Source organism: Ambystoma mexicanum, chromosome 3q (assembly GCF_040938575.1).
Source record: "Ambystoma mexicanum isolate Mex_15411 chromosome 3q, UKY_AmexF1_1, whole genome shotgun sequence".
Lineage (NCBI taxonomy): Eukaryota > Metazoa > Chordata > Amphibia > Caudata > Ambystomatidae > Ambystoma > Ambystoma mexicanum.
Window position 1 is genome coordinate 649,892,033 of NC_090926.1, and position 25,646 is coordinate 649,917,678.

General features: G+C 44.4%; 1 protein-coding gene across 1 annotated transcript in view; it reads right to left on the reverse strand.

Moving 5' to 3' along the window:
* The window catches only part of B3GNTL1 (UDP-GlcNAc:betaGal beta-1,3-N-acetylglucosaminyltransferase like 1), a 2,124,914-nt gene that overhangs the window by 1,504,338 nt on the left and 594,930 nt on the right, over window positions 1-25,646 (reverse strand). The window contains exon 5 of the mRNA XM_069654544.1: window positions 23,118-23,183. Within this exon, the coding sequence (XP_069510645.1) occupies window positions 23,118-23,183 (66 nt within the window). The remainder of the gene's footprint in view (window positions 1-23,117; window positions 23,184-25,646) is intronic.

Sequence of the window (25,646 nt, forward strand, 5' to 3'; positions counted from 1 at the left end):
TGGCTGAATGGATATCTTTACGGGACACCTTTACAGCTGTGAAACAGTATGTGTATCTTTGGCACACAGTTTTTGTTCCCACCCTTCTTTGGCTTTGGGTATCCTTTCACAGGTTTCTTGGCGCACTTGCACATTCGGATTTACTCTTCGCCGTTTTAACTTCTCCATGATCTATTTCATGCTTGCACCTTTTGGCCAGCCACAGACCTCTCAAATGTGGGGGGGAAATTAATGCTAGCTTCTGAACATCATTTTAGTGCCACCTGTGGGAAGTCTGTGTTTGACTTAAGCATAGTGTGATGAAACTGGTGGAGTCGCCACTGATTCCCTGGCTGTAACCTCTTGCCATGTGGCCAGGTGATGACAGCCACTACCTAATCTTGAACTGGGGGCAGCTATATGAGGGAGGATCACATAGGAGGAGACAGCCTCTGTGGTAGATGTCATGGCTTCATTGGGTGAGACAAGGTATCCCCCACATGCTCTCTTGAAAATAACCTGCCCATATCTGAAACCCTCATGGCCTATTGTCATGCATCTACTCCCTTTCCTTGGAAGAACAGGGAAAACCTTTTCACCAAACCTATGGACCACCCTCCCAACTTTGGTCTGCCTTGCCAATCTGAGGAAATCACCTTTTTCAGTTCCACTTGTAAATCAACCAGAACTGACTTGCCATTAAAAACACTTTAAAAACGCATATCCAAATTCCTTGAGTCAATTGTAAAGAATGGATTTCTTTCCCAGAATTCTTGAAATACTGGGACGAGGAAAAGGGATCGAGCAATGCGGAGTAAAAGAGACTACAAGATCAGAGAGCCCTCAGGTGTTTTCTGGCACACACCTTCTCCAGAAAATGTAAGCAGCCCGAGCAGAGAATCAGGAATAGCGGCTGCTGCGACTGGCAAGAGAGAGCTGTACCTGTCTGCGAGGAACGGAGAACAGAAAGGCAGGGACAGGAGTGCTGGTGCCAGGTGACTCGCCAACGGAGAAGAAAGAAACTGATGCACTAGGGCACGCCGCAAGAATGCCAAGAGCCAGTGAGGGACTCCTGGGTGTTCATGGTGAAAGAAAGCAGCGCTTCACTTACCGGAGCGAAGAGGAAAGCAGACGTGTCAAGTGGAAGCTTCGGGAAACAGGAGAAATGAAGTAAAGGCAGCCACGAGAAGGAAGCAGAAGGGATTCCTTCATCAGCTGACCACGAGAGAATCCAGGAACACCAGCAAAAGCCAGTGAGTCCTGTGAGGGGTCGGAAATGTGAGGCGGACAACTTTTAGATGATTTCTCAATAAATGCCATTTTATTAAATCATACATTTCAATAAATGCCTTACTATCCCTACCCTAACAGGGATTTCCCCGCCCAAACCAAACTAAAGGAAACACTCTAACAAATGATATCTGGTGCTCACACTTGTACATAAATACACAAGAAAATATATGACAATTCATAATACCAATAAATGAATTTGTAATATTCACAGTCTCTCTTTTTAACCTGGGTGAACTCCTCCTCCCCAGGTTTTAAATCGGTTTCAGTTCCAATGTTCAACAAAAAAAACAAGGAAATATGGGTTTGTAATACAGTTGCAACACAGTTCTTTTCTTCTTCAATATGTCAAAAGAAAGTTCCAATAATCCAATGCCCAACAAAAGAAAGATTCCTCTTCTTTCTTCTATAGATATTTTCAGTCCATCAAATAGCATCAATGATATTCATGATCAGAATGATTTGCCACAACTCATAAGATTAAAAGAAACACAGCTTCTTGATATCAGCTTTTCTTAGCTCTCCTTTCACCATCATAAATCAGTTTATATCTTTGTCAGGATAACTTCACAGCACTTCCACTTCTACCTGGTTTACTCTCATACCAGGCCTACTTCTATAATGATTCACCATATACAGCTCTACTCGCCTGCCAGATAGCTATCCACAAATTCTTTTGAAGTTCTAGAGCTGACAACCAAAAGTTCAGAACAGCTTCAGCAGTTCGCAGTTTTATGACTTTCAACAACTTTTCAGAAAAGACAAAATTCACATTAGTGCACTTTAACACTTCCAAGCAAGCATGGCACGCTTCTTCTGAACATCCACCTTCCAAAAGGAGCTCTAATGTCATATCCTCAGCAGTCATTTTTAGGACGGTTGTTTTTATGAAAGCATTTTGCTGAAAAAAGTAATCATCATTTTTCTTTTTTCTTTTTGGGGGCGTACCCCCCAAAACCGCCCCCACCTATTTTTAACTATTCCCGATCCCATCAACCCCTTACCTGCCCTTTCCCACCCCCCAAAATGTCAATCAGTTTTTTTGGTAAAGTGTTTTCCTAAAACACCAGCCGAAAAAACGACTGCTGATGAAACAATGTGGTATGTGAAAAGGGCAGCCTCTTTGCCACTCTTGTAGTTCTGCCACACCAGTAACCAAATACCCTTGAGGATGTAATTCTAACTTTACGCCGTTTGGCTTTGGAAATGCAAGTTTTTATGCCAGCTTTAATTCTATGGAACAATCAAAAAGCTTCACTGTTGAAAATATTGCCTCGGCCCCTTCTCTTCCTGTTAGCCACAATAGCTTAAGTGTATGCCTTGTTGTTAGTTTCTTTTGGCTTTTGGCAGTGTTTGTACAACTCTTGACTTTGGCCAATGCTTGCACCACTCTTGGTTTTGGGCAAAGCTTGTACCACTCTTGGCTTTGGGCAATGCTTATTTGTTCCCTGGAACTCACAATCATGAAAGTTCAGTCACTTAAATTTAATGCTATATGTTTTCTGCTGCTTTACATATGATTCTTCATCTAGTATTCACTTTAGAAACACTTTTAGGTAGACACGATTAGTATTTCAGATGTTTTGTTCAGTTTATTATTCAGTGAGTGTTATTTCAAGCAGATTCACTAATTTGCGAGTGCTACTTTTGTTACAGTCATTGTCTGACAATCAACGGTCGGACTAACAGCAATTTCACTCGCATGCAAGTGATTCTTCTTTGCTACTGTTGCCTGCCGTTGTTACGCGCAAGGAATGAGTACGCTCGGTAACACTCACCGGCTTCAATCTTTGATCCCTTTTCGTGCTGCAGGACTTCCACTGCTTTGGCTTCTTCCAAATGGACACATTTTCTCTCTGAAGTTGTCTTCATTTATGCCAATTAAGTACAGAGATCAGCGAGGCCCTGTGGTGTATACCAACCCCCAGCCACAGTCTTCAGCATGTGTCCTGCGGCGCAGTGTCTGCTATTCGGTTCACATGCGGGAAAGCCTTCTTCCTTCACTTTTCCTGCTGTGCAACTTCTGCACTTCAGATTTATGGGGAAAAGGACCCTCTCAGCACTGGCAGCTGGAATCTACGCTGCAATGGTCTCTGCACCCTCGCTTTCCCCCAACGTCTGCTTGGGCTGCCAACAAGGAGGCTGCTGCTGCTCTCCTTCTGCTGACATTGCTACTCCAACTCCATCTCCATCTCCAACTCCACCTAATGACCCGCACCAAAGGGGGCCTTTCAAGCCTCTCTGCAGGCCTCATGTTTGGGTCATACGCCTTAACAAGCTGACCACTCCTGTTGTATAACTCTTGAGCCCTCTTCCTCATACCAGTGTCCAGGGAATTATGTCCCCAACAACCAAATTATGTTTTCTAGTCAGCTTTCTTATCCTCGCCACCTGGGAGGAGACTTTAGGTAGGAGTTTAGTGAGAGATTTGCAGGATTCATCGCAGTCCACACAGAAGAAGTGGGGACACCTGGGCCTATCTGGAAGCAAGCTAAGTGCAAACAATTGTGAACAACTTAACCGAGAGAAAGGAAAATAACTGGCATATTGAAAAAGGGCAATTTAAGTTACAAACAACCCCTTTGTTAGTGTGTGAATGCACACAGTACAAGTATATATGAAACAGAGAGAGGATAATGTATCAGGAGCATACATTATGCAACACAAAATATAAGCAACTTTGGGAGTGGGCAAAGACCTGAAAAAAACAGAAACCCTAGCAGGAGAGTATACCAGGCAGTCACAATTGTGTGAAAACCAGAAGCCTTGCCAGGAGACTAAACCATGCAATTTGTGTTAAACAAGAGAGAAGGTTGCAAGTGTGTGAAAACCAGAAGCCCTGGCAGAAGAGTTTATCAGGCAATTTCAAGTGTGTGAATCAGAAGTCCTGGCAGGAGAGTATAACAGGTAATTTGTGTTAAACAAGGGAGAAGGAGAAATATAACCTTGTGCAAAGATATACAAAGTTTCCTGATCACAAAGCCAGACAGTGTTTGTGCAACTATTGTAGTTGGCCTAACGAACTGTTGTGTATAAAACCTCAAGGAGTGAAGCAGAATCCAAGGGTAGGGAACTAGCCTATGGAGCAAGGACCTTTCTCCATAGATACATTTTGTTGGAGCCATTTATTCTTCCTTTATGAACACTTTTCTAAACCACCCAATTTTAAAGATATTTTCCTTTTTCACTTTAGAGTTAATTTATAGTGTGAGGGTCAGAATAGAACTTTTGACATAGAACAGTTTTGGTTATGAACATTCTGACACAGACAGATCCTTAGTTTATGGTTTAGGTAGGGACATTCCTCTTAGAGCAGGGTCAGAGAGGCATTTTCCCAACCCCTTTTGTTTTCAATAAAAGTCGTTAACCACAATCATGACTAAATTGTGTCCGAGTTTCATTCTTGACTCTTCACAACAGGTATGTGTTTGATATTGTAAAATGATGCAGCATTTCTAACCTTTACTTTTCTGAAGTGAAAACCCTAAATTTTTAAACGGTTTAAAAAATGCATGTTGAGTATTTGAATATAAAATGTATTGCTTAACACAGTGTATGTGTGTATTGATTAGAAAGAACTCCAAAGATAATGTGAAGTGGAACCAATAAAACCAATGATGTTTTGGCTGTGTCATGATCCCTACCCCCAACCCTCATAGGCAAGTTAGTCTTCGCCTTGGAACCAAGTTAGGGTCTCCTATTATGGCCTCAAAGGCCTTGCCGCCTTGCCTAAGAATCTCATGGAGCCAGTTCTGGCGCCTCTGGCGCCAGGCTCATGCTTAATGTGAAGGTAATGGGCTGGGTCCAACATGGAGGCTCCCACAAAGTTCAGTTCCAAGAACTAAGCCATGCGGTCTAGTGTTTTGGGTGTGGTCGGGCCTTGACATACCAGGGGCTATATAAGCCATGCCCAAACAGAGGAACACACTTCGTATTACTCTGCGGTTAGCAGCGTGACGCTCGTTGTGTCCGGCTCTGCCTCCTGAATTCCTTACCTGCTGATTCCAGACATCGTGCACCGGGAAAGAACAAGAACATCATTACTACAGCACTTACCTGTGAGTAGCATTCTGTCTTCGGTCCATCTCTTACCCTGTCCAGAGAACACCAGCATCCAGACGCCGCATCCTCCTCCGGAGTATCGCAACCTGGAAAGGAGAGAGAGAAAGAACAGCGTTAGTGAGCACCGAACCATTCTTGTTAAGGAAGTACCAGACTCTTACCTAGTTCGAACATCTCGTGGTCGGCATCCATACTGGAACATCCCAGCAACCTGCAAGCAACACAAGAGACACAGGTTAGCACAAGAAAGGCAAATTAACGACGCGCACCATACATTACTTTAGGAATAACGCAGCGCAACGCGCAATTCGCTCACCAATTTATGCTCCACGCCAATCCGCATGGCAACGCCAACATCACTTTCCACACCTAGAGGAAAGAAAACAGATACATTAGCAAATTAATAAGGAGGAAGAAATAAAGAAGAGAGACTGAAATATCAAAACTGTGAAGAAGCAACCTACCTTACAAAGTTGAAGTCACAGCAGGACTGGACTCGCACAGGGCTCGCACCAGTGAAGTAAGTCGGTTGCAACACGCCCGCTCCATCTACGCGCCCCTGCATTGAGAAGCAGGATGGAGAGCGCATCGTAAAAAAAATCAAGGTGAGGACAGGTCTGAGGGAAGGTGTGGTTTTCAAGGGAGGCGGGGGGTTAAGCAGCAAGGAACAATTACGTTTGAACCCAGCACTCCTGTATTGCGGGCCCAACTCTCTGAAGCATTACCAAGGGAAGAGGTCCGAGAGGGAGCAAAGGTCCAGCCAGGCTGAGTGGCGGCCCCGTGGATACCAGGTGAGCGTTACAGCTGTATTGCATTTTAATGAGCATTTTGGGAAGATTAGAATGACCAAAGAGCTTCATGACTGTCATATATGTCTGTGAGAGTTGTATGACTGAATCACTAAATACCTAAAGAAAGCTGGGTATGGTAACCGTTTATTTTTTTGTTTAAACACACGTCACCATAAGTACATATGCTTTTGTAAATATCAAGCATATATACAAGTTTGGCCATGAAAGACTTTAGCTTCCACAGTGGAGTGACTGCTAGCAGCTCAAAATTACTCAGTGTTGTGGATCATCGAGACTCAGAGAAACAAAATTGCCTTTATTTTTAAAAATGACAACCAGTAAATTGAAAATAAACTGCAATAAAATGCTGCTCCTCAATCTGCCAGGCTGGGCCTAGTCAGCCTGGTTGTAAATACGTCTATGAGCACGGGCACCAGCATAACCAACAAAAAGCTGGCTATCTTTCCTTGTCTATCTCGTCTGTGAGAGATAGTAGCTGAGGGCATGCACCAGATCCAGAAGATGAAATTGTTCCTGTGCCTGAGAAGGATGATGCAGAGGAAAAAAGACAGGAAGATGGATCTTTTGAGAGAGTCGGAAATCAGAGACTATCTTTGGAAGGAAGAAAACCAAATAGGGAGGTTTAACTTACACTGACTCAACCATCTAGTGAAAGTGATGGTGACCAGGAAAATCAATTTAAGGGTGAGTAATCTTAAAGAACAAGCAAGGGGGGGCTCAGACGGAGCACACACAAGAAACGTTAACACTAAATCCAAGTCCCAAGATGGAACAAACTGGCGTGGGAAAAACTGATTACAGAATTCTCTCAAAAATTGCATGACTGTAGGGATTGTGAAACACAAGCCCTTCGCCATGGATTTCTTGAAAAATGAAATGGCAGCAAACTACCCCTTCACAGTGCCATTCTGCAGGTCTATCTGAGCCAAAGAAAGCAGAAATTCCCAAAGGGAGGATGTGGAACAGGTAAAAGGGTCCAGATCCCCCTCCTGGCACCAAGCCAAAAACATAAACCACTTCCAAGTATACATGGATTTGGTGGTGGACCTATAGGCAGTGAGAAGGACATCCAAGTCATCTTCTGAGAAATACCACTCCTTATACCACAACCTTTCAGGAGCCAGGCATTAAGGTTCAAGCAGTCCAGGTGTAGGTGGAGGACTCATCCTCTCGAATGAGATAATAGATCTACTCACAGTGGAAGGTGCCAAATAGGGCAGATGAACATGTCCAGCAACTCTGAGTAAAATGACCCCCAGGTGCAGTCCAGAGCAACCAAGATCATCATGGACCCGAACAGGAGCAGCCTCCTGAGAACCAGTGAAGAAGAGGGATTGGCAGGAAAGCATGGAGTAGGTTAAAAGTTGATCAGTGTGTTCCCCAGAGCTCCCTGTCAAGAAAATTCCACAGAGCAGAACCACTTGCATTTCCTGTTCGCACTGGGAGCAAAGAGGCCCACTTGAGAAGTCCTTGAATAAAAGGAAATCTTCTCCAGAACTTCCTGACAGAGCTCTGACTTGTGGGAGGACGAAATCTGTCTGCTCAAAGCATCCACAATGACATTCTCCTTTCCAGTCAGATGAGCTGCAGTCTGAGATATGCAGTTATTAAGTGCCCATAACCACAGTCACATTGATTCTCTACACAGAGACAAGGAACCCACACCACCTTGTGAGTTGAGGTAGGTTATGGCAAGGGCATTTTCTGCCAAGACCAGCACAGTTTTGTCCTGCCCTGAAGGAAGGAACTCCTCCACAGCCAGCCTGATTGCTCTCAATTCCAGAAAATGTATGTGTTCTCCGCATTCTGATGGAGACCACAGGTTGCTCACCGATAGGTATTGTAGATGAATGCCCCAGGTTTTCAAGGCTATGCCCATGACAAGTGTTTTTTGGGGCCATGGTTGTTGAAACAGAGACCCCTTCATCAGGTGGTCTTTTAGGGAACACCACTCCATGTCTTGGGATACTTTCCTTGAGTCCTGAAGAAGATCTGAGGTACGTTATTGAAATTGAGACCACTGACAACTGAGAAGTCACTGAAGCGATTTCAAGCACAGCTGAGCCTCTAGCGTTACAAGAATGCAGGAGGCTATACAACCCAAAAGACAAAGGAAAGCCGAGGCTTGAACCTTCTCCTGAGATTCTAATACATGGACCAACTTGGAGATGTTCGCTTCCCGATCCTTGGCCAGGAATACCCGGTCAAGGCGAGTATATAATACAGCCCCGAAAAATTGGGGGACTGGGACAGCAAAACCCGAGACTTCTTGAAGTCTGCACGGGCAGAACAGATTTATCAATGAATGGTCTGTGAGGGAGTCAGATGAGCCAGTCATCTAGATAGGGAAAGGCATGAATGCCTTTCCTTCTGAGACGAGCCGCTACCATTGCCAGCAGCTTGAAGACCTTGGGTGCCGAAGACAGACCGAATGAATTGGTAGTGGCAGTGTCCCACTGTGAATAACAGGTACTTCCTGTGCCTTCTGTGGATTGGCACATGGAAATAGATGTTCTGGAGGTCCAGGGAGACTATCCAGTCCTGCATGTCGAGGGCTTAAAGGATTTGAGCTAGAGCACTGCAGAATCAGAATGGGTTGTAAGCCTCTGCTTTTGTTGGGCACCAGAAAATAAGTTGAGTACCAGCCCTGATGTGGTTTCGAGCAGAGCTGGATGCATGGCCCCTTTTCTGGTAGCTAATGAGCCTCCTCTAGCAGGAGGGAATCCATGGGTAAGGACTGACTTACTAGAGGATAGTCTGGAGCTGTATTGAGCAAAGGAGAGACATTTTCCCTGTTGAACGACCTGTAAGACCCGGGGGTCAGGCGTGGGAAGATTTCATTCCATGCCAAACAGGGAAATCCTACCCCATACAGAGGAAGAATAGTGGAAGTACGTATGACAGGGTCTTGTCACCAGGGATAGGAAGGGCACAGTGGAGGCTGACAGGTCTCCTCTATGAGCACCTCTGTCCCCGCCTCTAATTGGACGCTGTTGCACTTGCTTGCCAGAGGGAGCTTATCCTCTGCTACTGTGGGTGTAAAAGGTGAATGGTCGAAAACCCCTACCCCTGACCATAATTCAAAGACTGGTGCTTCAACTGCCCGGTTAAAGGGCAGTAGGGTCTCTCTCTGTGGACCCTGTTAAAGGTATTTCTATAGCGCACCGTTACCAACGGAGTTGGTCCCCAGGCAGATCTGTAAAAAAAAGAGGGGGGGTGGGTTAGTGGGTCAAGAGGGTGTAGGAAAGTGAGAAGGTGGTGTACTGCTGGCAGCTTCAGATCGGATTTCTCTGTGCTCTGAGCTTGCGTGTGAGTATAGGATTGAAGCGAGTACTTGTGTGCTGCCGTTGCGATCCATGTGTTGATTGTTGTTGCGGTGTGGTGAAGTGTGTGCGGTTTGCTGTCAGAGAGGTTGTTGTTACATTCCATTACATTACATTTCATTTGTTAAGCGCACTATTGACCCTTAGGCATAAAGGTGCTGACAACGGAAAAACATATAGCACAAAAGAGGACAGGCTTAGAGATGTAATATCATAAGACTCCTCAGCGGTTATTCCACTATCCCCTAATTGGAGACATCCTAATGTTCCCAAGGTCAGACAAACAAGAATGTCTTCAATTCCTTCTAGAACGATGCAAGAGAGGAGTGACTCCTCAAGCTTGGTAGGAAGATTGTTCCAAAGGGAGAGGGCCCTCACCTCAAATGCTCCCTTTTCCGCCTTTGTTGTTTTACATCTTGGCTGCATAATTTGATTAGAGAAATCAGATCTCAAAGATCGTACATTACTCTTGGAAATGATATACTGTTGTAAATACTCAGGCATTACTTGAGACCGACATTTGAAAACTATAACCAGTACTCTAAAATGAATCCTGGCTTCAATAGGTAGCCAGTGTAATGAGCGTCTGGCCACTGTTACATGGCTATACCTTGAAAGTCTAAGAACCACTCTAACCACCCAATTCTGGGCTACCTGCAGTCTATGCAGTTCTCTTTGATTAATGCCCAGCAGGAGGCTACAACAATAGTCCAATTTGGCACCTATAATTGCCCTGGCTATGGTCTCTGCACTTTCCTGCGAGATAATGGGCCTCAGAAGAGCCAAACGTCTGATGTAATAAACTACCCCTGCCACCACTGATGAGACATGGGCTTTCATGCTTAATGTCGAGTCCAAGATCACTCCTAAAATGTTTGTCTTAGATAAGGGAGTAATGATGTCCTCCCCCAATTTGAAGGAGCTGTAATCTTGACTTAACTTGCCAATCGCCTTAGAACTACCGACTATCATCAGCTCGGTCTTTCTGCGATTAAGAGCTAGAAAATTATTCAGCATCCATTTTTCAATTAGGGAAAAAACTCTATTCACCTCCGCCTCATCCTTTTTGTGGTGTCCCGACAACTTAATAACACATTGAGTGTCGTCTGCATAATTAGAGAACACAACCCCCTCTTCTTGTAACATATAGAAGAAAGGGGCCATGAACAAATTGTACAGACAAGGGGACAAACTTGCACCTTCTGGGACCCCATAAAGAACAGAAAGTGGGTCAGCTTCAGCCGTAGCCGAGCAGACTCTACTTGTTTTGTTCTCCAAAAAAGAGGCGATCCACAGGGCTGCTGGTTCTGAGAGATTAGCCACCTCCTGTAGCCTTGGGATTAAGATCGAGTGCTCCACCAAATCAAAGGCCGCTGACTGATCTAGTGAGATTATCAGGGATAGTCCACCTTTATCCATTTCCCCCATTAATTTTGATTTCAATTCCAATAGTGAAGTTTCCGTCCCATATATTTTCCTAAAACCCGACTGATTGGGGTGGAGGATGTAATGCAGGTCTAAGTGCTCTGCAAATTGACTGTAAGCCACTCTATCCAGAATCTTAAGTAAGAAGGGTGTGTTGGAAATAGGTCAGAAATTTAAAGGATTATCCATTGGCAATCCCGTTTTTTTTTAGAATAGGGGTAACCATGGTAGCTTTTAATTCGTTTGGCACACTACTTGCCTTAAGAGAAGCATTTATAAAGTTACAGATGACACTGATGAGCTGCGGAGGACATGTTTTTATAACATTGTGTGGGCTTGTGTGAATTATGTATGCAGAAATTTGAGGTTTTGGTTAATGGGTTATATTTTTCTTAATCTATGTGGTTTAGTTTTATGTATCCGGTTGCTAATGCTTACAGGCCAATGCGGCACAGGCCAACGTCCACAATTATATCCAAGTGTGGGACTTGCTAGAATTGACAATTCCACCCAGGTGCAATGCTTGCTAACCTTCACAGTCCTATCTAATTTACCCTGTGGTAAATTAGAATCAGTAGACGGACAAGGTGGAATTAAGGTGGAACATTGGCTCATTGGCTCTTTTCTAAAAAGAAAAATATAAAGGGTGATCAGTATGATGTCCCTTACAAAGCAAGAAAGTCCTCTGTCCAGAGTCCTAAGCTTAGTTGAATTCTGACCCTACCACTATAAAAGAAACAACAACAAAAAACTCATCAAGGGTACACTTGGGCCTTGGCTCCTCGGTAAACGAATGGTGGTTGGCTTCTGACTCCCACCCTGTTGTGTCTTTCTCAATAGGAGCTCCCCTACCTGATACACAGTCCACGCCTATAGGCTGAATGGCTCCTCCAGTCTGTTGTATTAAATTCAGTCTTATTCATGTCTCTTGTCCTACCTCTCACATGGGAACGTAAGGCCTGTGTCCCCCACTCCACTGTTTTCCTTGTAATCTTTCCCAAGAAAGTTCCTAGCGTCCTCCTCTGCTAATCCGCTCCGAGTCTTTACCCCACCTTGGGTTTCTGTTCCTTTCACCCCACTTGGTGTCTGACTTCAGTCACCCTGGCTTGGCATCTCGGGTCTCTCGCCCGCACCTTGGGGTTTGGTTTCTCTCAGCCAATAATTGGAGTCTCAGATCGCTCATCCCGCCTTGAGGTTTGATTTATTTCACCACCTTGTGGGGTCTCTGGATTGTCACCCTGCCTTGGAGTTTGATTTCTTTCACCCTGACTTGGGGTCTTTAGCCTCTCACCCTGCTTTGGGTTCTCTCACCCCCATTGTTGGGGTCTCTTTGGGCCTAGCCTCTCCCAGTTCTTTCGAGCCTCCACATACCTTTATTCCTGGTGGGGTGCTCCTCGGGAGAGTCAGGGAGTTTAGCAACTGCAGCACCACTTCTTTGGCTCCTCTCTGGTGTCGCATTTTCGGCAGAGCTTTCTCTACCTTTCTGAGGACTTCTGGTGGGGTCTGGGTGCCAGCGGTTCAGTTTGTTGATTGTCCACCTCTCAGGTGGTGGGTGATCCACGCTGCTCCTCTGATCAGGGTGCTTCGGCTCCTGCTCCGGCAGTGCTGTGAGCCTTTTGTAGGATCGGCCGCTGTCCACTTTGCCATGCCTGGTGTAAACTCTTCCTGCCAGAAGGAGGTCTTCATGCTTTTGGGGCTCTGCAGGCTTCTCTTCCCCCATCTCCAATGCTGATTGGTTCTTAATCTCTCCTTTTTAAAGGGGGTGGGCTGTTCCAGTGATCCCTCATTCCAGGCGAATACTGAGCAGACAAAGGGTCAGAAACCAGACCAGTCATTCTTATTGGAAGTTTTAAGTCATCGCACAGTTTAAGTCTTATATAGCCAACTAAGACATTGCGGTTTTGAGTGTAGGGAGGATTACTGATATCACTTTTGGGAAATCTCCTGTCCTCAAAGTGGGGCTGGGTCATCCCCTAGTGGGATTCTCCTTGCCCTACCCCTAGGGTGTGCTAAACTTAACAGGCTCCTCTCTCCAGTCCCAAACACTAGAAACACTTGTGTATAGGCGCGTTATAAATACCATATCATATCATATATCAAAGGGGGTGGCTCCCCCCCTGGGGAGAGGGGACGAATTCCCTCATCCAGATATCAGTCAGTTTGTACTGTACTGTGGGTCTAGAAGATGCTGAAAGCCTTAAGGTATCACCCATCATAGCAATCAGGCCTTAAAAAGAGTCCTGAGGATTACCTGTGTAGAGGCAGGGAGCATGGCCAATTCTGGTGAAGTGCCTACAGCACTTGCATCTTTTAAGTTAGCTGCAAGAGCCACCAAGTCCCCTTCTTCTCCATAAAATACCACAGGGAAATCCTTAACTTACCCGGGCACAGGGGCTCCAACCCAAAGGGCACGGGGTCACCAACCTCATCATAAATGTCCTACATAGGAAACATAAATGCACCCATAGGGAGCAGAGCATTCTTCAGAGGAACCCTGGCACCACAGGTGCATGGAGATAGGAGTCGGGCCAAAAGATCAACGTTGGGAGACTGAGTGGTGCAGCCCTGAGATGGATCCTTGTCTGTTTTAGCTGTGTTTGAGGATGTATGGTCGCAGGATCTTGAAGAGTCTCTAACAGGTTGTCCAAGTGTGGTGGACTCCGATGACCCCTGCAGGGCTGAGGCTGAAGCTGTCAGCACTGTAAAGCCGCAGGTGCCGGGCCTTGGTGAAGATGTGAAGCATCATGCGCCCAAAAGGCCAGCCACTCCTCAGGGATGGAGGCTTGGGCGGGGCAGGAACCTGTGGTGCCTATTCCTAAAAAGAGTCCCTAGAGCAGTGAATCCTTTTCCTCAAGGAAAAAGAAGAATGTTTTTTGGAAGACAACCTTTAACGGGTCCATTTAGCACCCATTTGCTTGTGAACAAAGGTGAATACATGCATTGCATGCTCACAAAGAGCTTTTGGGTGCATCAACTAGCGTGACCCGCAGTCCGGTGTGTCATGCTCCTCACTGAGGCAATACAGACAGATCCTCAGAGGACTGGAGCTGGACATCTGACGCCCTCAGTCGATGCACGATTTAAAACCTGAGGACCTTGATGTATTTCGCAAGGAGCGAAACAAGAAGAAAAATAACTTCAAATGAAGCAGTGTTCCTGAAGAGAGCAGTGTGTGTGGAAAATTGGAAATTAGATCACTGGCGCATCACCTAAATATATACTGGCCCCAACGTCATGTCTGGCACAGAGCGCATAGAGGATTTGCCGGAATCAACACAGAGCCACGCTGAGCACACTAGAGACAGAATTGTTTCTGAAGAGCTGCTGCCTTGGGTTGATATCAAAAATGAGGAATCTGTGGGTGGAAGGAATCCATTAGAGGTACCCTTAACTATGGAGCTACAAATACTTGGTGCAAATAATAAAACGCTGCACAATATTTAAAGTGAGTGTGGTAAAGTAGTATTGTAGTGTGAGTGGCAGGATGCAGAGAAGAGATATGCTGGAGTCAGTTTGTAAGTTTGCTGTATATTTAATGTCCGTTTAGGCAAACCTGTTCAGGATGGATGAACACCTATAGGATCTAGGAATTCATTACAGATTAATGGCAGCAATAATAGGGAACAACTCAGAAATTGTGCAAGAGTCGGGATAATGTGACAGTGCGGTTAGGTGCATCTTGTAGCCCCCCATCTACTCCTAAGCCAACAGAAAGTCTATAGCTATAATGGACACATTTCAAAACTGTATTCAAAAGCCCAACCCTAGTCTACAACACAACTCCAAAATGGAGTCCTTCAAAGATCCAGGTATTCTGTGGAGCAGGATCACATTCATATTTTAGCTTCGGGTATTCATCCCCCTTTTGAATAATGTAAAGTTGCACTGTGCCCCACCACCCAACTACAGGGTTTGGTGTTAGGTGGGCATTATTTCTCCCCTCGCCTGCAGGTTCTCTTCAGGCACCCGATTGGTCCCTCCTTCTATGGATCTTGCTTGGATCCTTGCTTCTGCGTGCCGTTACTGGTGGAATGCTCCAGCGTATGGCTCTTTAACTTCTTCTTAAGAAGTTTATGGGTTAGATTGGGTTGAGTCTCAAAAGTACACTTTCTCTCAGCAAGGGGCTTTTTAGGATTTGGAGATTCTTCCCACCATGCCCGAGTCGTGTCTCGCCACAAGCAGTCGTTCCTCCAGTGGTAATCCCTTCTCATATTTACAGCATACATCAGACTTTAGAGGATCTAGTTGGGTTGTCCCCTCACCCAACCAGTGATTTCATAGAGAGGTGGGAATGTTCGCCTCTGTTTCACCTAAAGGTGTTGGTAAGGCCAGCCATGTTATCTCTTTCACTTTCTTTAGGCATATTGGTAGAAACTCCTAGTTTTTGGCTCCCAAGGTCCCTGTGGGAAGTTTGCTCCTTGTAGGGTTGCTTTCCCCAGGGGTTGCTGGTGAAAAGCCTTGACATCAGGCTCTTCTATTCCACCTAAGCAGTCTGGGATTTGGTAGGCTTACTTCCAGTCAGTCTTATCTTCACATGGAGACTAAAGGGCAGATTTTCAAAAATTCCATCGGCACGAGTGCATCTCAAATGTGCGCCCAATACTCAAAGGTCATTCATTATTCGGATGCCCTTTCTTTTTCTACCTCCACTGTGTGGTTTTACACAAGCAAGGACGCGTTTCTCTGCATTTTAATGCGCATCGCAAATTCAGAAACGGAACGCACTTTGAAGTGTTCAGAAGTGAAAGATATTCTCCTGTGGCTGTAGGAAACCAGCGCAACAGGAGGCGTAATGCATAATAGGGTCACCACGGAATCTATAATTCTTTTTAAAGTGAAACAGCAGCATCCATCAGAGATAGAAATTAGTTTTTTTTTTGGATACATTTTACAGTAGCAAGCCCCTTCAGCGCACGCCATTTTGAAATGCACTTCAGCACCCATGTGGGTGGTGCTGAGAGACAGTCATAGATTTGTGTCGGAAGCGCACTCTCGACATGAAAACTAAGGTATGCCACCGGGCTGGCCAGTACATCATTTGCACAGCTGACCAGCCTCACTGAAATGTGTAGGTCATCTTTGGGAATGAGGTGAACTGTGCATTTCTAAAACAAACACAAATGAAAAAGGGCATCTTTTGCACTTCTTTCATTTGCATTTGTTTATGAAAATCTGCAAATAAGTCTCTCGTCCAAACTCTGTCAAATCTTTTCCAGTAGGGTCTCCAGACGTCCTCTACATTCTCCAGATAATGGTCTGCTTCCTACGCAAGGGGGCACTGACGGGCATGTCTGCCTCCTCCTCCTCTGTGACATATACTGATTTTTTACTGGGCCCCGTTTATACCCAGGGGTTCTGGTGTTCTTTGACACTTTACTCTGTCTTTTTGTAGGGCACCTGTGGGTGGTGCCCTGATTGGCCAGATGAGCTAGGTGCCCCACCCAATTCCATCTATGAAACAATTATTACAGATCGGCTTTGGTTTGTTTATTGCCAGATTAAGCTATTTACCTTTTGTCATGAACCCATTAGGGGTAAGAAAGCTTTTAGAAGAATGCAACGCTGTCGGCTCCATTTTGGAATTCATTAAAACACTGCCTTAGGGGTCCTTGGTGTCCCAGATATAGCAGGCCAAGCAACACGTCTTTTCCAAGTCGCCAAGAGGTAAACAGGTGTCTCGTTCTCTGGAGTTCTCTCCTCTCTCACTGCATGATCACATTGCCTGATGACTGCATATTGTTCACAGACCAGCTCAGCATTGTGAGGCCTCCCTGGGACTGTAGCTTACTCAAGGCTCTCTGCCTTTGTGTCTTCATGAGTGTTGAGGAATTTGTGGGGTGTAATCCACATCAGTGATGTGGTAGCAGCAGGGGATCCTACCAAGAAGCACTTTGGGTGGGAGCCAGGCTCCCAGAGTCCCCTGGAGCTTTGCTCCTTCACAACAAAGGATGGGGAGCTGCTCCAACGGACCTCAAATTTGTTCTCTTTCTGGCTTCCCTTCTGTTTATTATCTAATTTAAAATCATGTATCTACTCTTTCCTAGGGTGTCCAATATATTCCAATTTAGGGATTTCTCTCCACTGGTCAAGGGGACTGCCAGGCAACTGGGGTAGCTGATAGAGTTTCAGCACTTGCAGCTAAAGAAGTAACTGGGAGCAATCTCTACCTAATACCCCGGCCTGTAGCATGCTGTCCTCTCCCTGGACCCGTAGATGTAATGACTATAGCTTTGGGCTAGAGGGCTGAATGCCTGGGAATGCAGGTCATGCGGACGTTCTCCAAAGAGAACATCTCTTCAGGTCGGATTAGGTTACTTCTGTTTGTGGTTAGTTGGCTGCCTGAGTCTAGGAAAGCCCAAGTCTTTTGGGGACTGATACACGAGGAAAGGTGTTTGGAACTTGGTAGTAGTAGTTTGTGTCAAAATCAGATGGTCCTCCCCTATGCCCTCCATGTCAGACATTTCCTTTCGTGATGCCTCTGTTCAGGTCTCAACGGGTTGTAGCTATTCAATAGTCATAGGTTCCTCTCTTTCAATATCTGGCCATCATCAGGCAAAATATCCAGTTTTGCCACCAGAATAACACGTCAGAGGGCTAGCAGGTGAGCCCATGTTTGAAGATGCCCATCCAGTTCTTGTTTTTTTGTTGTTGCATTTTGTGACTTGTAGTTTTGTTTTGTCCATCAAGTGTCCTGTACTACAAGTCGCAAAATGCAAAGTAAAAAGGAAATCTGAATGACTTCGAAACACATTGTGTATAGGCGCTATATAAATAAACTATCATATCATATATATCAAATAACAAGGGGCATGTGGTATATAACAATATATACAAGACATGTATCTTGGCTATATTCATGATTTCTCCTGTACTTTATTTGTTTGGTTTGAATGGCAGTAGGGGATCTGTAAGTTATTGAAGGAGAAGGTAGGAAGTGTAGAATCAGAGGAGTGTGGGAAAAAGTAAAACTATGTTTTTTCAGCTGGGCAAAGTGAGAATAAGGGGCTGGAGAGGTGTGATGTCTACTTGCCTCCACCCTTTGCGAGTCAAAAGTACCACAATATATTAAGCGAATAATGGCACTGTGTGGCAAGGCCCTCCCTTGAGCTGCAAAGATAGTCTTGTTTGTGCTGGCTCACGTACAATGGAAGACGCACAACTATTATTAACCCATTGGCAGTGCAGCTCAAAAGACCTCCTTAAAATCATGCAGTGATTGGGTGAACATTTACATGAAGAAGACCACATGGATCAAAGGCATGCATGGTAGACTACATAGTCCAGAATACAGAGTGTTTACCAAAATATACTGTTTTAAATTACCAAAATATACTGTTTTAAATAAAACATTTAAAAAGTCTTGATCCCTGGTCTGCCAGAGTTCAAGTATCAGCATTCAACCACTATGCTACAATGGCTTAGTGCTACAAGGTAAATACATGTTATACTTAGCCTACCATTTAATGTGTCTAATTGTAAAAGGCTGAGTATGAAACATGTGAGAATTCAAACAATAATGTAATAGTGGGTAAGTGCTGCGCCTCGAACTTCTGCAGGCCAGGGTTCTCGAAGGCAGCATAAATGTGTTTTATTTAGTTTTTTCAGTTTTATAATGTTGCCCAGAGACGGTGTTATACATGTTCCATTCTATTTTATAAGGTTGAAGTAAATAAATGTGTTTCATGTTAATGCGTGTTCAATTCTGCAACAACGGTGTAATACATGTCCCATCCTGTTTTACAGTGTTGCAGTAAATAAATGTTAATCCATATCACAAAATGCAAAGTGTCTGTTGGTTCATGCGAATTGTGACCTCTCATGCCAAAACATCCTTGTAGCAAAACGGTCATGCCATAATGGCCTGCACCTAACTGGCCATGCCAAAATGTCCTGTCCCATGCTCCACGCCCCTTTTTTTATGGCCGATATATTGCTGACTGTTGTGATACATTGCACAACCCCAACTAACCACATTTAAGCAGCGGGGAATGGGACACAAATGACGGGCTGTAAGAATAACATACACCTAGGTACTTTCTACACCCATAGCGAAATTCAAAAGCCGGCACCCATAAATATATGCACAGTACTGCTCAGCTTTAAAGTGAGTAAGGGGCCGGCCCCGTCATCTATGTTGCTCTAAGAGCTCTTGTAACTTTGCCTCACTTATCAGGCACCATGGCCTTAGGGGGCTGGCCTTTTCTTCACTTTGAAACTAAGCAGGGTCGGTCCTTGTTACTGCATGGATGGGAGACCCAGGTCACCACTGATTTTCCACTCTCAATGTCGCTGTAAAAACATATATTTGTTTATTATGTATAAAAGATTGCAGGCTTTGAGAACTCCCAATGTTTTTAGATAATATACCTATGTGATTAAATGATTTGCCGAGGATCCCATCTAACCGCATTTAAGCAGCACGGAAAAAGGTCAAAAATGATCAGCTGCAAGAATAACATATGCCCAGGAACTTTTGTCCCCATAGCGAAAATCAAAATCAAAAGCTGGTACCCATGAATATACGCACAGTAAGTGACCATATATTTTAAAATGAAATATACAAATGCAGTTCAATTGACCACCTCCTTAGAACAAGGTGCACAAGACAAAATAGCATTGGACATTTAAAAAAAGTAATGAACACCAGAAAAATAACCTAAAAGAGGAAATCTTCCAATAAATATGCTGGAAAATTCAGAAAGGTGCTCACCTTTTAAACCCTGCCATATGTAGTGAATATATTCCATGAAAACAAAATCCCAATATGAAGCAAGTGCTTGTGGTCTTGTGGGTAAGCGTCTGCACTGGGAAAATGACAACCTGAGTAAAATCCTGGTAGCCAAATACTTGAGCAAGCTTGCCAACCTCAAAAAAACCAAGGGGTTACGTTTGCCCTCTGAAGAAAAGTTATGCTGTCCACCCACATGTGTCCTTTACTGGTGCTCTGGAAAGTAGCCACAATCAGTGTTAAATAACTGCACCAGTGTCCAGGATTACAAACTCTCTTGCCACATCGTGGGTAAATACTCATGACTTACTTGCCCTCTCATCATTTCCCCTCCTCACCCCCATGTCAGACTTTCAACAATACTCTGCTTTATAGAGCTAACTTGTAAAGTACACATACCATAGTGTCACTCAAATATATTAATCCTTATAGAACTATGTTAGGTAAAAGTATACAATTGTGGCATTATTCCACCCAATCATCACTGTGAGACTACAACTATCAGAATGCAATTCAGCAAAAGTCAAGAAAATGGTCACGAAGTGCAAAACTTTCATAGTATGACAGCCCAATTTAAAAAAAACAATATGGATGTCGTGTGTTATGAGATATCTAAAACTAATGCAGTAATCGGGATCGACCCTGCTTAGTTTCAAAGCGAGGAAGGATCCAGCTTCCTTAGGCCATGTTTCTCTAAGTGGTCTTGTAAGGTGGGCTCACCCCTGCCTCGATTTGAAGCTAAGCAGGGTTTGTCTCAGTTACTGCCGGGTTGGCAAATCAACTGTTGCTGTAAAAATATCTATTTTTGTTTATTATTGACTGGGAGACTACAAATATTAGAATGCAATACCAGAATGCAATTCAGCTAAAGGCAAAAAATGTCTCAGAGTGCAAAAGTTTCCATTACTGACAGTAGCACGGTTTAAAAAAAAAAAGAATTCAGATGCCCATTCGGTCGCCCATCCATGCAGTATGCGGGACTGACCCTGCTTAGTTTCAAAGCAGGACTGACCCTGCTTAGCTTCAAAGCAAGGAAAGGGCCGGCTTGTTTCTCTAAGTCATCCTGTAACTTTGGCAACATGGCCAAGGACAGTGTCCCTTCGTGGCTTTGAAGCTAAGCAGGGTCTCTCCTGGTTACTGCATGGATGGGAGACCTGGATGGCCATCATGTCACTGGCCAGTGATTTTTCACCCCTGACGTCACTATAGATGTAAAAATATCTTTTAAAAAAAGCTGTAACTGTGGGTACTGAATTACACATACTCTTGACTATCCGTAGTCCTTTATAGCCGCGAATATTGGCAAAATGGCTGAATAAAATGCTTTCCTGCCCCCCCAGGCCCTCACTGAGTGCCCCCTTCATCTGTGTCGGCTCACCCCACTCCTCAGAGGGCCTCCTCACCTCCCCTGCTCCCTCCCTTTCCCCCCACAACACACACTGTTTCTGTGATGCAGTTTGCTTTGAGATGTCGGCTATTCGAGGTTGTAGCCGAGGCTACAGAAAGCTTTGTGTTGCAAACTCAGTCCCTAGACACCCTCCAACTACCAAATTTCACTTGGTGCCCTCTAGCCACCCCTCCCCCACTTCTAGCCTGTTGGCATTAGCAGGTTTATTGACCTGCAAATGGCTTTTTTCCTGCGTTTCATTTTCCCATGTCCTCAGCTATAACCTTGAATATTGCTCGCACCGAGAGTCAAACAAGATGGTGGTTGCTTAATTTCTAAATAACCCTGGATCCGAGTAAATCCCAGAAAAATAACTATCTATTTTTCAGAAGGGGGCACCCCCTTCGCCATCAAATATTTAAATAACTACTGCACGGAATAACCCTAAACCACACATGGATTGTGAGTCAATGCTCCATGCCCACGTTGTTTCAGACCTGGTCCAAAACCGTCAAGCAGTTTGGGCTGACTGCATTGAAAGAATTGACCTTGTTTGTCTATGGGAAAATGAATAGGAGTAGGCCGCACTTTTGGAAAATGTATTTTTTATGAGTAATAACTTTTTTCTTTTTAACAAATCTTTACAAAACTTTGCAGTCTGGGGGGGTGGGCCATGAGTCCTTAAACACTTTCGGAATTTCGGTCAAATCCGTTACTTGAATCAAAGGTTATTAACAATTGAATTTTGAGGGATTCCTATGGGAGTCCAACTCACCTTAACTATAGGGCGGAGATAGCCACCCTATAATATACATTTATACACATATACACATAATCAGAATCTGATGATGTCCTTCAGTGGTGGAGTTCCTAGTCTACCCACCTCATTGGTCAAGGAGTAAAATACACAATATGAAGTGGCAAGATCATAGTTTGAGTATGTATGCAATATAACTGCTTTGTGGTCGTTTCCCTCAGGAAGCCCAACCTGTTGGTGAGGTGAAGATTTGCGACCACGTTTATCTATGCAAGATCCAATGCTGAAGAAGGGGTATTGGGGGTCAATAGAACACATATGCACACCATCATCCCCAAATTTCATGGTGCACTTGTTTTGATTTTAAAACATTTTTTATTCATATGCAGTATACATGTAGAATATTTATTTATTTGCATTTTTAATTATTTGCATTTTTTGTGTGCTAATATGCAGCTTGCAATTTGGTGCAAGCATATTTAAAGCAGTTTCATAACAGTCCCACTGAAAGTTTGCTCTTTGGTTTACAATGCGTGTCAGCATGCAGATCATGGCTCTGTCACATTATTACACTACTGTCTACAAAGTAAACATACTACAGCAAAGGTCTCCTTATGAACTAATGACTGAATTGTCAGAAAAAGGCCACACAAATTAATCTGAAATGCTACTCATCACTTTAGTTGTTTAAGTGTCAATTGGAATTTTGATTAGAGAAGCTGCAGTTCGAATTGAGTGTGGGCACTGCGAGCAGGCATTGACTGTGCTGTCACAGCCCAACTGTAACAGCTTGAGTATTTCTGTCATGCTCTTGCTGTAGGCAAGGGGGGATATCCCATCCACTTGCTTTGTCTGTCCCTATCACAGTCCTGATTCACCTCTCTCCCCGCCCCTCCCCACCCCCACATACATTTTTTGCTGTTTTCCTTCCTCCACAGACTACGGTTTGGATTTTCTTGGACAAAGTACCGGAACCGGAAGAACCCTAAGGTGGCGAATGGCACAGTATAAAAGCTTTGTAATATTACATAACACATCGAAACTGAACTGTATGAAGAAAATTACGCATCCATGTATATTGTATTGTAATACTAAGTAGGCGAAATGATGTACAACAACGTGTTACATGTGTACTGTTCCCCCTTTGTGTTCAACCCGGGCGTTCAATCAGCAACATTAATGAATGCATCGGAAACAGCAGCAGAGGGGGGGGGGGGACGGAAGAGTTAAAGAATTGCATAGGGTGAGAGTCACTGTTCATAACAGTTACACCTTGGCTGCTGGTACTACCACCAACAGCGCTAGTCCGTTAGTCTCAAATTAGCATGAGAAAAAATACAAGCAGTGTACTCACACTCTCGGAGTGCCGAAGGGCGGCTTCATGCTGCAGCCGCACTCGCTGAGGCATCATCACGTCATCCTGCAACAAATGGCACACTGTTAAAGAACACGAACAGGGTCACAGCTCTGATCTCAGACACACATGATGGCTTGTTGTTAGGCTTTCCCGGAACTTTAGCTCGCGACCACTCAATGTCTCCCATTCTTTCTGCCCTGGCATGGCGAAAAATAGGATTTCTTGACTCAAGGCATTTGAGTCATATGAATCCAAAAATGTATGAAGAATGATTAACCAACGATGGCACTAGTGGAATGCACAAAACAGAGATAAACAAAACACAACAAAACACGAAATCGGCCATTCACTCTGCACGGCCGATAATGGTTAAAAGACTGCAAGGGGAGGGTTTGGGCGATTTAATATGGAATGTATCATATCTAAACGAGCAAATACGCCTGAAAGAGAGTAGATAAATACACGTAAGAGCTTCGTCTTGTACTTGCAAATGTGTAAGTAAAGATTTAAAAGCTGGGCTCAGTGATATAGGTGACGCTTGACTCCCAAAGGACTGCATGACTGGGAGAAGCAAGCCTTTGCTCATAAGCGACTAACATCGAGCGCCGCGGGACCATCCCCTAATGCTGGGAGTCTGAACACACACACACCTTCAGATACACTCGTTTCCAGGTAACCACTGGGGCAAGTTTACATTACGTTGGAAATATTTCTACTATAAAATTAGTGCTCATGAGCAAGGACACGGAATGTAGTTATGAAGGGGCTTCTGAGCTGTTTTTCACAGTCCAATTACGATTGTTTCTTGAACACTTGTACCACAACCCGCACCCTCTTACAATTCTGCATTTGCTGCATCAGACGTTTAAGGTAATGGTGTGGGGGCGCCCCATCGTGATAATTGTAAACACACATGTGAATCAGTTAATCAGGTTTAACATATGTAGTCCGTTTAGGTGTAAGGCAACATGCTGTATGTTTCACACTGCATAGTTTATGATATAAATATTAACAAAATGGGTTCGCCCTGTCTCAGGGCCATGCTAAACATGTTTTTATCCCCGTGACATGGATCCTAATGATCAATTACTGCTCAGCTCATATCGTGTGCCAACAGTAGTTGCATCAATGTACATACGTAGAAGTGTAGTAGTAGTTTGGCCAGGAGGCTACATGGTTTGTGCCCATCCAGATAAGACTGGTGAAAGGCAGCTGTTAGAGATTCTCCCTGCTAGAGGCTGTTCACTCTTATCCCCCTGGGGGTTCCTCTTTCAGTCATGTCCCCCTATCTGCGGGAGATCACCCCTGGCCTGAAGGGAGGAGAGTGCAGCAGTGTGGGGGCCCGACTCTGCCTGAATCCATAATTTTGCATGCCTTATAGTATGGCTATAGCAGCTCAGGGACACATTACAGATGCATGATGTAAGCCAGCTTCTGGGTTATTTGGCGCACATTATAGTTAATAATTTTACCTGGTAGGTTGCAGATTGGCCAGCACTTTGCAGACCTCCACCTATTAATTCCAAAGACAGTGTTATAACTCAGTAAGGAGTGCTGTACAAATGCTATCACAAAGGTGCATTCTGGGACATGCCGTTCTCAGATAAGACTGTACATTATGTTAGAAAGCAAATGCATTATGAGATCTGAACTACAGTACTTGGACTGTGAATGATTATGGCTCTCCAAGCCTACAGAGGTGTTTGTGTTTAAAGCCAAGAGTATGGTGTAGAGCCAATACTTGCTTTGCACCATCACTGGATGTAGCCTTGACTGAGAAACAGCAGTGAAGAGAAGTGACCAGATCCTGCCTGCACAGTTTGTTCTCTGCTTTGATGTTCCAACTATTCTTTCTATAGATTTAGAGGGATTTGGAGCTAACCCTTTTGCCCCACTGTTCACCGCTTCCCTTCTCTCTCTCATTGGGCATTAATCCCTGTGGTTAGTTCCGAACCCAGGTGTTGGCGGGCGACGGTAAAGAGGCACGGCAAGATGTTCACAGGGAAGGCATTTTAATCTTTACGGCAAAGAGAGACATTTTCTGTGGTGTCAGCACAGTGTCCACTTGTCTGCCTATGCCCGTCCCCACTCACTCACATGTACCCTTGCTTGACAGTTCAATCGCTGCTATATATGTATTGCCTCCATCACATAGCCTTTGAAAACTGTTTTATAGTTGATTGCTTAATTTGAAAGCTACTTTGGACAAAAACCTTGATACCTTACTTGGAGAAAGAATCTTACAAGCACTTGAAAACATGCCTCAAAGCCTTCTTGACTGCAGTCGAAGATGAACCACCTTGGTTTCCACAAACTGTTACAACACTTGCTTGTGTAGACTTGCAGGTTGTAGCATGACATGGATGTGCTGCAGTTCCAGACACTTCCAGGGAGAAAGCCAAGGACTTCAGCAGAAACCCAGTTCTGTTTTCTGATGGATGATTTCCTAGATGGTAAATCCATACACCGTTGGTTAATGCCGATCAATGCACAAGCAGCAGCTCCAATGGTTGGGGAGGGCAAAGC